Below are 12,158 nucleotides of genomic sequence, written 5' to 3'. Positions count from 1 at the left end.
TTTGAAGAATAAGAAGATAGGAATCCAGTTTGGGAACATGCTGTTATTAGAAGGATCTAAATATTTTGTTCTCTGAGTCATCCTTGATATACCTGTGGCACGTCAGTCTGCAGTGTTTGATACTCTGACTGAATCTCAACTTTCGTCAACACTGTCAAAAGGCCTTTTTTAGTGCCTAGCCATGCTTTAGCACCACACAGAGATGCAGCCTCACCACCTAAGAGCATGTCATCTGAAGGGAAGCATCTGCATACTTCCGTGCCCCAATTTCCCAATCCTCACTATCTAGAAAACCTCTTCTTTTGGTGAGGCACAAAAGGACATGCTGGGGAAGGCACCCTGCGCTGTTCGTGCTCTGACAGGAAGTGTCACGGAATAAAGGGAGTATTGCTACATTGACTGGCATTAAGGACAATCTCCAGTCTTAATCCTATGTAGCACCACTAGATTAACTCTAAAAACTGATACCGTCCCAGTCTTTGAAAGGCTTTCTGCTTTCTTTAGTCTGGCATTCAGACCCCCTCTAGTTTGACCCCTACCTCTAACTAGAACCTCCATTACTTTTCACGTGACTGTTTTCCTCTAGCCTGCACTGTCCAGTATGGAAGCCACTAATGACGTGACTTGAAATATGGCTAGTCCAAATTGAGATGTGCTGTAAGTATAAGCAGATTTTTAAGACTTGGCACCAGAAGAATGTAAAATTCCTCAAATTTTGATATTAATTACATGTTGAAATAATATTTTTTATATGCTTGGCTAAAAAAATGTATTTCACCTATTAAAATTTCTTTTAATGTGGCTACTCAAAATTTTAAATAAAATCTATGGCTTGCATTGTACTTCCATTGGACAGCACTTCTCTAGCCTGACCAGCTCACAGATCGGTGTGCCTTCTTCACCCCTGCCACTTCTGTCACCTAGACAGTATCTGCTTTATTATATTGCTATGTATCTTTTTTATGTCTAACTCCCAATCTGATTGTAGGTTCCTGGTTCTTAGTATGTCCAGCACCCTACACATAACGCTTATCAATGTGAAACAGGCAGACAATAAGCATACTCAGCATTCACAATCTACCAACTTCAAGCTAAAAACTTGTGAGATCATTCTCAGCAAAATCCTCCGCCACGCCCCTACCCGCCCCTACTCCCCCCTACTCCCCGCCCCCCCCACCCCCACCCCCACCCCCCACCCCCCCCCCCGCGTAACCAGTCATCAAATCCTACCCATTTTACCTCACATACCTCATATTCTCTCTCATAAGGTCTAAGTGGTCTTTCCAGGCTCTTTCAATCCACCCTCCACACTTTCAAGAGTGCATACCTCTGTGCCAGACACCATTGCAGATGCTTTACAAATAACTAGTTCATTCCTTGCAACAGCCCTATGATGTGTAAGTAGTAGTATTACATGTGAGGGGGCTGTGCCACAGACGTTAAGTAGTTTGTCCACGGTTTTCCCAGCTAGGAAATGATAGAGCCAGGATTTGCTACTGGCTTAGAGCTCATGTTCTTAACTGCTTTGTTGCCTTCATATATATATAGGCTCTTTAGTGGTCTTCAAACTGTTTCCCATGAAACCCCAGCAGGAGGCCAAATTGGAGTGCCCCTGCCACTCTCATCAGAAGCGAGCTCCACTTTTACCTGTTTTATGTATTGGCATTTCACATAAAGCTCTGTTTGGGGAAAAGAGTCTGGCTTTGGGGAAAACCACCAACCTAAAATACATAAAACTTGACAGTGTGGTCTCAGTCTACCTCTCCAGCCTCATCACTCTACTTCTCACATTCCTTATAATCCAGCCACACTAAGCTGCTCACTTCCCATAACAAGTCTTTGTGTTTTCGTGCTTTTGTATAAGCTGTTCCCTCTGCTTGGAATGCCTTTCCCTTGTCTACCCAATGAATTCGTTCTTCAAGGCCCAGCTCAGACACCTTGTAGTGGTTGAGTGTGGACTCGAGGTGGGTTGCACAGGGTTGTATCCTTCCATCACCTCCTAGGTGTGTAACGCTGGAAAATGACTTGACGTTTCTGTCTTACCTCTGCTTGCTCGTTTTTCAAATGATGACAGTAGTTCGTACCTATCTTTTAGGTAAGGATTAAATGAATTACAGGTAAAGAACTTTAAGTACGTGCTAGCTATTGGTAATCCTCTTATGAAGCTTCCCCCTTGTTGCCCTGGGCACAGGTAGTTTATACCTGCTTCATCGGTACAATGCCTTATTCCTACAACTATTACGTTGAAGTGTATTATCACTTGAAGTATACTGAAGTATACTCTTTCATTGACTCTGAGTTTCACATTTTATCATCTCAGATCAGGATGCATCTTACAATCAAAGAGGCAAAGTTTACAATTTTAAGAGTGGGGTTTGCCCAGTGGTGCAGCAGTTAAGTGCACACGTTCCACTTGGCGGCCCGGGGTTTGCCACTTTGGATCCCAGGTTTGGACATGGCACCACGTGGCAAGCCATGCTGTGGTAGGCATCCCACATATAAAATAGAGGAAGATGGGCACGGATATGAGCTCAGGGCCAGTCTTCCTCAGCAAAAAGAGGAGGATTGGCAGCAGATGTTAGCTCAGGGCTAATCTTCCTGAAAAAAAAAAAAAGAATGAAGTGTACCCTTGAAAAGTAATCGGATGCCATAAATGACCTTTGGCAGACACAGTTAGGAAGCCATTTCAGAAAGAACAATTAGCTCCTTCAGACCTTGATTCGTACTTTTGTCATGGTACAGTGACAGGAGACACTCTTCAAGAGCGCCTTCATAGAATGATCTTTGGAAGGAGGCGCAGATCATCAAGTCAGAAACAAGTCCAGTACAGCGATGAAAATCACTGGGGAGAAGAATCCTACAACTCTGGTACTGTGTCAGAAAACTAGTACAGAGAATTCCTGATTTGTGACACGACCATACTAGTTCGCCTTGCCTGAAATCTCAGCATCCTCTGACTCCTTACCTCTGTCGCATCCATTCAATCGCCAAGTATGTTCCCCATTTGTTCTTGCAGCCTCCCCCTTCCTTTTATTCCCACACCATTGTTTCCTCTTACCTACGGTAGCTTCATAATTAGTGTCCCTTGCCTCTGGGTCTCTCGACCATTTTACACATTGCCACCAGTATTTTTTTTTTTTTTTTTTTTGAAGTAGAGAATCATGTTACTCCCTTGATGAAATACCTTTAATGCTGTAAGTAACACTGAATAAAGTCCAAAATCCCTAGTGGATTTCAGAGTCCAATGTGATCTGCCCCAACCTACCTTTACAGTTCAACTTACCTTTCAGTTTTTCACCTTTCACATACAGCCAAGTTACTAATTATATTTTGACTATGTTGGGTTAAATAAAATACATTAATGGAACAACAAAAGACCCCGAATAGTCAAAGGAATCCTGACAAAAAAAGAACAAAGCTGGAGGTATCACAATCCCTGACTTTAAAATATACTGTAAAGCTATTGTAACCAAAACAGCATGGTACTGGCACAAAACCACACACAGATTAATGGAACAGAATGGAGAGCCCAGAAATAAACCCACGCATCTACAGACAGCTAATTTTCAATAAGGGAGCCAAGAACATACATGGAGAAGGGAAAGTCTCTTCAATAAATGGTGTTGGGGAAACTGGACAGCCATGTGCAAAAGAATGAAAGTAGACCATTATCTTACACCATATACAAAAATTAAAATGGATGAAATATTTGAATGTAAGACCTGAAACCATTAAACTTCTAGAGAAAACAAGCAGTACACTCCTCGACATTGGTCTTAGCGGCATAATTTTCAAGTACCATGTCTGACTGGGCAATGGAAACAATAGGAAAAATAAATGGGACTACGTCAAACTAAAAAGCTGCTGCACAGCAAAGGAAACCATCAGTAAAAAAAAAAAAAAAGATAGCCTAACAACTGGGAGAAGATATTTGCAAACCATATATCTGATAAGGGGGTCAATATCCAAAATATACAAAGAACTCATACATCTCAAAAACAAAAAAATTGAAAAATGGGCAAAAGATCTGAACAGACATTTATCCAAAGAAGACATACAGATGGCCAGCAGGCACATGAAAAGATGTTCATCATTAACTATCAGGGAAATGCAAATCAAAACTACAAGGAGATATCACCTCACTCCCATCAGTTTGGCTAACATTAACAAGAAAAGAAACAAGTGTTGGAGAGGATGTGGAGAGAAGAGAACTCATACACTGCTGGTGGGAGTGCAAACTGGTGCAACTATTATGAAAAACAGTATGGAGATTCCTCAAAAAAATTTAAGAATAGATCTACCATATGATCCATATTCCACTGCTGGGTATTTATCCAAAGAAGATGAAAACACGAATGTGTAAAGATACAAGCACCCCTATGTTCATTGCAGCACCATTCACAATAGCCAAGACTTGGAAGCAACCTAGGTGCCCATCAAGGGATGAATGGATAAAGACATGCTATATATACACAATGCGATACTGCTTGGCTATAAGAAACGATGAAATCCAGCCAATTGTGACAACATGGATGGACCTTGAGGGTATTATGCTAAGTGAAACAAGTCAGAGGGAGAAAGTCAAATACCGGATGATCTCACTCGCAAGTAGAAGATAGAAACAACAACAAACAAATACATAGAAACAGAGATTGGATTGGTGGTAACCAGAGAAAGGGGGAGGGAGGAGGGCAAAAGGGTGTGTAGCACCTGTGTGTGGTGATGGATTGTAATTAGTCTTGGGGTGGTGAACATGATGTAATCTACACAGAAATCAAAATATAATGACGTCCACCTGAAATTTATATAATGTTATAAACCAGTGTTGCTGCAATGAAAAATAGATACATTCAGGGCCGGCTCCGTGGCCGAGTGGTTAAGTTCACGTGCTCCGCTGCGGCGGCCCAGGGTTCGGATCCTGGGCACGGACATGGCACCGCTAGTCAGGCCACGTTGAGGTGGCGTCCCACATCCCACAACTAGAAGGACCTGCAACTAAGATAGACAGCTATGTACCCGGGGGGGGGGGGGGGGGGGGGGTTGGGAAATAAAGCAGAAAAAAAAAAAAAGGTTGGCAACAGTTGTTAGCCCAGGTGCCAATCCTTAAAAAAAAAAAAAAAGATATATTCAAGTTACGTACACCTATTTCTCTTTTTTTATGTGGCTATTAGAAAATCTAAAATTATGTATATGGTTTTATTATATTTCTTCCACGAAGGGTTCTCTGATTTAACCCATGGCTAAAAACAATCTCATTATCCATAGCACTCTTTCCTGCACCTCTCGTAAATCACATTACTTACTACCCTGGGTTACAATTATTTTTTTAATCTATTTTTTTTAAAAGTATGCCTTTTGGTGAGGAAGATTGGCCCTGAGCTAACATCTGTTGCCAATCTTCCTCTTTTTTCTTTTATTCTCCCCACAGCCCCAGTACGTATCCCAGTTGTAAGTCATTCTAGTTCTTCTATGTGGGATGCCACCACAGCATGGCTTGATGAGTGGTGCGTAGGTCCACACCCAGGATCCGAGCTGGCAAAACCCAGGCCATTGAAGCAGAGCATGCTAACTTACCCACTTGGCCATAGGGCCAGCCCCCTGGGTTACAATTATTAATGTAATGTCTGTCTGAGTATAAGCTGTTAAGGATAGTATTCATGCAAAAAAATAATAAGTGCCCTTTCATTAGACTATGGACCAATAAAAAAGCAGTGAAGGGAGTTGGGTGGGTGAGGGTAGTACACACATGCATTCTTTGAAAACACTGAATATTATGACAAAAAACCCACTGTTTTCATCATACAGGCTACAGAAAGCTTGACAAAACCTTGAGTGAAGTGAATGCAGCCATTTTCAACAGAAGACATGTTCCCTTGGGGATGTATCAGAATCTCTGGGAGGCATAGGGTTTTTAAGTTTATCCAAAGGAATGTGTTTCAAAAGACAAATACTGCTCGGAAAGGCACCACATTGTAGCCTTCTCATAGTGTCCAACAGCACGTAAATCAACACTTAACTGATGTGTACTCTGAGCCTGAGTGGCAGAGAGAAGTAAAACTTACTCCCTACTTCTGAAAGCTCAGTCTGTGGGAGAGACAAACATAATTGTTTATTCACTTAGTGTTTATATCCCACTTAGTTCTATAAAGGGATTAGAACTGGCTCACAATCAGGAATAGCTTGAATACAAGGGAAATGATGACAAATGCACCAAAAAGGAAAATGAGGGCTAGAGATTTATAGGTTTCATCCCAGTTTTAAGACTGGAAAACTTAGGACCAACCGGGTGGCGCAGCAGTTAAGTGCACACATTCCACTTGCGCAGCCCTGGGTTCGCCGGTTTGGATCCCGGGTACGGACATGGCACCACTTGGCACGCCATGCTGTGGCAGGCGTCCCACATATAAAGTAGAGGAAGATGGGCATGGATGTTAGCTCAGGGCCAGTCTTCCTCAGCAAAAAGAGGAGGATTGGCAGTAGTTAGCTCAGGGCTTATCTTCCACAAAAAAAAAAAAACAAAAAAAACAGTATTTGACCTGGAGGATTAATGAGATCATTGGTATAAAAGTGCTGTGTAAACTAAGTGCAGATAATTTTCAGCCCCTAGCCCAAGCCTGAATGAATGAAATGAAGAATGGAGTGAAGAAGTGAGTGAATGGCCCCAAAGAAGTTCTTCCTGCGGATGATAGTATACTTTAGCCCAAAAGACATGTGACCCGGTCACGCTTCCTGCCCCAGGCTAAATGACCCTGCTTCCTTTCCTGCCCAGTGGGCCTACCCTGTACTGCTGCACCTCCTCGTCTCGCTTTTGCCTCACAAGCGTGATCTGGTCCTCCAGGTTCTTATTCTGCAGGTGGAGCTGCCGGGCCTCCGCTTGCAGGGGTCTCAGAGCCTCCTTCATCTCCTGGATCTCGGCCTGCGTCTTCTGCAGAGCTTTGGCAGCAGCTTCTTTCCTCTCTAGGAGCCGCAGCAGCTGAGGCTCATACTCCTCCTCCAGGCCCTGGCGGCTTTCTGCTATGAGGTTCTCAAACCGGGCAGAGAGCCGCCGGCTCTCCTGGAGGAAGTGCCCGTCCCTCTGGCTTGGAGGTGCTTCTAGTTGCTGCCGTAACTGCTCCTTCTGCTTCTGATAGGCATCCTGGAGTTGGGCCAGTTCCTCCGAGAGCTGGGCTGCCCGTTTAGTCAGCACTTCCCGGAAATCGGCAAACTGGGCCACATCCTGCCGGCGGCTCTCCAGCTGGTATTGGTAGGCCACACACTCCTTCATCACCTTGAACAGCTTCTGCTTGACCAGCCGGATCTCCTCCCTCAGCGCATCCCTCTCCAGCTCTGCTTGGGCATGCAGTTTGTAGGCAGCCAGGATGTCCTCATGGACTTGTTGCACCTCCTGTAGGGCGGGTTCCCGGAGCAGCACAAGCTCATGGATGAGCTGATCCCTCTCCTCTTCCAGCTGGGCCACAGCTTGGACACATTGCTGGAAACGGCCCTCTAGCAATTCCAGGTCCTCGACGCTGAGGCTCTCTGTGCTGGGCGTAGGCCCGGCTCTGAGGCTCTCCTCAGGGTTAGGTTTCTCTTCACTCATAACTGTCTCGCCCCCATAAACAAGCTGCTCTGGGCTTGTGGTCTTTTCTGGCTTCACGGGCTCTTCTACAAACTGTATCTCATCTGGCTTCACAGCCTCCTTCACGTGCAGTGTCTCCTCCGGCTTCACAGGCTCTTCCACATACAGCGCCTCATCTGGCTGTCTGGTCTCCTCAATATACAGTGTCTCCTCAGGCCTCTCAGTCTCTTCCAGGAACAGTGTCTCATCAAAGTCATCCGTGTCCCCCAGGTACAGAATGTCCTCTAAACTCAAGGTCCCCTCCAAAGATAGAGTAACTTCTGGGTTCAAGGTCCCCGCCTCATCCAGGGATTCAGAGTTCTCCTCCTGAAGAGGAGAACTGGCCTCTGCTTCTGTTTCCCTGCAAGAGAAATGACCTAAAGTGAGAGGGTAGCCACAATCCCAGGATGGTTCGTGACTGGAGCCATCGGGCCACAGGCCTAGATTACGTCAGGTTCTAACACTTGTCTGTACCCTTCCCTCCATCGATCTATCCCCACACAGCCCATTGCTTAGATCCCCTGACAACATCCCCATGATGTCAATGTCACTCTCCGCTTACATACCTTCAAGGACAGGAAACTCACACCTGAGCCACCACTATTTGTTCCACTGTCATAAGAAAATTCTAGTGTTGTGGTAAAGCCTTCTTCCCTGCAGCTCTTACCTGGACTTGATTCTTCTTTCTAGAATCAGACAAATCTAACTTCTTTGACATGTAAGTTCTTTAAACACCTAAAGAGAACTAACTTTCAATTGTTCCATGCATGCCTAGTGCCCTCCTCATCTGGGTCAATTCCTTTCAACCAGACTCCAAATTGTCACTGTCTCTTAGGGATGGCTATTGAAAGCAGTACCCAGGTGTGCTCTGAGCAGTCAGTCTCTGGACACTATACTCCTATTGATGCAGCCAAGGTTCCCTTAGCATACAGGGCAGCTCCATCATGTGCTTGCCAAATGCAGAGTTTGACTAAAATCCTGAAGACTTTTTCACACCAAGTGCTTTTGAGCTACACCTCTTGTTCCAATAAGACTTCATTCCTCTTGTTAGAATCAGCCCATCCTCCGAGCCGTAAAAGGCTCTTGAATTCAGATTCTGTGATTCTAACGTGGAAGCCCCTTAACCAGCTGCCTGTTGCCTGCTAGCTTAATCAGTTCCTCTTAAGGAATGCTCTCCTGTTTCTTTGGCATTCAGGTGGCTTTGGTCTTTCCTGTTTCAAATGCATCTTACCTACCTTGGATCTCTCAGCAATTCTTTGAAAATATAAAATACCATGGAAATAATAATAACAAATTACACTTATAAAGGTGTTATATGTGCCAGGCCCTGTTCTAAATGCTTTACGTGTATCAACTCATTTAATCCTCAACAATTCTACGAAGTAGTTACATCTATTATCCCCATCTTACAGACGAGGAAACTGAGGTTAAAAGAGGTTAATTTTCTCAATTACTCAGATACTCAGTGTGCACCAGTCATATAACAGACTCAATTTGAGTGTAGCTTTCAAGAAACTTTCTTTTTTTTTTTTAGGTATAAAGTATAAGTGAAAAGCCCCCACGTATCAAAGACTTTAACTATCTTGAAAAGGCCTACTTGTGTGCAGGTTTTAAGCTCTATATCAACTCTAAATTCCTAAAGATTATTTTTATTCTGTCATTATGTACTCTGTCCTTGTCTCTAACACCCCAGGAATCCCAGGCTTCCCTTCCTGTGTCTCAGGGTGGCCCTCTGGAAACCACAAAGGTGTGGCTTCACCAGGCCCCAGACATCACTGGCCTCACTCAACCTAGCATGAGCACCAAAGCTTAAAGCTTGAAGACAACCTCAACAATCACCTAGTCCATTCACATCACTTTACCAGAGAAGAAGTGTTTTTTAGATATCTTCACCTGATGTCTCCTGGCCCCTCAAACTCAACTGCCCCCAAAATATCCTCCCCAAGCTTGCTGCACTTGTGTTCTCCAGCTCAGAGAAACACATCACTCTACACCAGGTTGATGAAGCAAGAAACTTTTCAACAGCTTTTTCCCTCCTTATATAGCCAATTCACTGAGAACTGGCCTTTCTATCTCAGAAAGTCTCCAGTCTCCATCCGCCTCTTCATTCCAGGGCGCCGCCCCTAGTCCAAGTCATTACTCTCACCTGCACTTTCGTACCGGCCTTCTAACGCGCCTTCCTCCTTCTCATCCTGGTCTCTTGTCTACAGTGCCACAGCTTGTACAACATACAGCAAACCACGTCGCTCCACTTCCCCTGTAGATAGCCAACTGCTTAGCGCAGATTCAAGGCCCTTAAAGATGTGGCCCCAACATACCTTTTCAGCCTCCTCTCTCATTACTCCCCACAACCCAGCCACCGTTTGACAATCTGGAACGTGCGTTAACTTTTTACATCTCCTACTCCTAGCCCACAGCGTCTAAAGGATCCAGCTGAGAAAATACAGCTCACTGTAAACCTCCTGACTAGGGAACAGTCCTGCACCACCCGGAAAGGTAAAGTTCCCACTGCCAGGAAGGAGGTACCTGCCCAGCCAGCCAGACCCACCCTGATGGTCAACAGAGTCCTGCTTTCCCAGCAGACGACTCTCACATTGTGCGCCTGCTGAGTCCTCCACCCTGGAACGGCGTAACCATGTTCAAGGCAATATTCTAAGCACTTTACATGGATCCTCATTGATATAATGTTGGTCTATTATCCTCATTTTATAGATGAGGAAACCAAAGCACAGAGTAAAGAACTCACTCGAGTGTCCACGACTGGTAAGTGGTGGAGCCTGAAGGCTGGCACAGCCAAGCTCCTTTTTACCACTCTCCTCCTAGGGTAAGTGTGAGGTCTAAGAGAGGCACGACAGCGTGTATAATAGGGCTGGGCACACAGCATTCAGAATATATTTATATCTATTTACCTAGCAAATTTCTACTCCTCCTTCAAAGCCCCCTCAAACTCCACCCCCTCTGAGAAGTGTTTCCCAGACAACACCTATTCTTGCGTTCTCATGGGCACTTTGTTTGCAGCTCATCTTTGCACATAGCGCTTTGTGTTACGCAAGTGCATGTGTCTGTCTCCCCTGACAGCCAATTCCCTAAGGACAAGTATAGTTCTTCTCTCTGTCTCCAGGGTGGGGCTCTGTGGAAGGCAGGCAGGCAGAAACCGGCAGATCCAAGGAGGAAACTTGCCCAAGGTCGAGTGACAAAGCTGGAAGTAGAACCCAGGCCTCCTGGCTTCGAAGCAGTGCTGTTACCACACACCATGTCGCCTCAGTCACCCCACCTGCAGTGCCAGGCCACCGCTAGACGCTGCCCTCACACGCCTGCCTCTCTCTAAGGAGCTGGAGAAAAAGTAGATTATGGGGGGTCTAGGGGCAAGGGAGCCAGCTCGGCTGGGGCCCTTGACCTCAGGCTTCCTTAGGCCCCAGGCAGCAGCCTGCCTCTGCCACTCTGTCCCTGTCCCCAGAGGACTCCAGCAGCTCTGCCCATGAGGGCTGTGGCTGGGACACTGTGCAGGCCTGAGCTGGTGTGTGTCCGACTCGTGTGTACCTGCATGTGTGTATGGCAGTACAGGTAGTGTATGTCTAAAACTATGCTCAGCTTTGTGCTGTGTGCGACAGTGAATGGGTGTGAGGGTGTGTGTATTTGCATCTCCACCTCTTGGTACATTGGGAAGTCCAGGGCTACAGTCCGACCTGGGACGGACATACTCCCTACTTGTCCCAAATCCTTCAGCCACAGGTCCCTTCCCCCTAAGCAGAGGTAAGCTGACAGCGTGGACCAATGGGAGATGGCCTCCCCTCCACAGTCCCTGGCCAGTCAAGGCCCTCCTGCTGGTCTGGGACAGGAGACCCTGTCCCCCAACCCTCATCCCAGACCACAGACAGGAGACAAGCTGCCTGCCTGAACAGATTCTTAACTCCAAGCTGGCAGACGCCCCACCTTGCACCAAGTATACTCCACACAGCGAGTTCAGCAACTGGAGGCCTCCATCTCCAGTTGCATTTGGGGTGAGGAATGAAAGAAAACAAGTACCATCTTTGGCTACTATGGGCCAAATGGCATGTGACGGTTGATGCCCACTAGTCTGAAAGGGTTAATCCCACACAGCCCGTGAGAGGGTGAGGGGATATTATAAAAAGCCACAGACAAAAGGAGGTGCCAAGGACCCCGGGCCAGCACTCCCCTATCGCAGGGTGGCTCCGCCCCGTGCCCCACCCCGGCTGGACCACTATCCACCCCCACCCCCCAGCAAAGCGAAAGGTTCTCCCGGGTGGGGGCAGGGAATTCTTCCAGCGCCCCTTCCCCACGGGGACGGCCACGCGGGCCCTGGACGGTCCTACCTCGCGGCCTGGGCGGCGCCGTCCCCGCCGCGCCGGGGCTCCAGGCTGGCCATGGCTGAGCGACCCCGGGCTCGGCGGCCGCGTTATTAATAGCCGGCCTGCCGGCCGCCCGCTCCGCACCCGCGCCCGCCGCACTGCCAGCTGCAGCCGACACCGGATCCCGGCCGCCCCGGGCCGGGCGCGCCCACTTGGCCTGGGCTCCTGCCCGCGGGAGGAGGGAGCGGGCC

General features: G+C 46.8%; 2 protein-coding genes across 5 annotated transcripts in view; one reads left to right on the top strand and one right to left on the bottom strand.

The window, feature by feature from the left end:
- RBBP4 (RB binding protein 4, chromatin remodeling factor) overlaps window positions 1–4,810 on the top strand; it is a 27,243-nt gene extending 22,433 nt beyond the window's left edge. Inside the window, exon 12 of the mRNA XM_070260484.1 lies at window positions 2,743–4,810. Within this exon, the coding sequence (XP_070116585.1) occupies window positions 2,743–2,745 (3 nt within the window). The 3' untranslated portion in view covers window positions 2,746–4,810. The remainder of the gene's footprint in view (window positions 1–2,742) is intronic.
- The window catches only part of SYNC (syncoilin, intermediate filament protein), a 15,179-nt gene extending 3,021 nt beyond the window's left edge, over window positions 1–12,158 (bottom strand). For 3 of the 4 annotated variants that reach the window (XM_023634217.2, XM_023634222.2, XM_070260479.1), the window contains exons 1-2: window positions 11,932–12,158; window positions 6,779–7,958 (exon numbers count right to left, since the gene is read on the bottom strand). In XM_023634217.2, the coding sequence (XP_023489985.2) occupies window positions 6,779–7,958; window positions 11,932–11,984 (1,233 nt within the window). In that variant the 5' untranslated portion in view covers window positions 11,985–12,158. The remainder of the gene's footprint in view (window positions 1–6,778; window positions 7,959–11,931) is intronic. The other variant, XM_070260480.1, reaches the window with a different exon arrangement.

This window comes from Equus caballus, chromosome 2 (assembly GCF_041296265.1).
Source record: "Equus caballus isolate H_3958 breed thoroughbred chromosome 2, TB-T2T, whole genome shotgun sequence".
NCBI lineage: Eukaryota > Metazoa > Chordata > Mammalia > Perissodactyla > Equidae > Equus > Equus caballus.
Note: the sequence above shows the minus strand (reverse complement) of the source record. Positions and strands in the feature narration are given on the sequence as shown.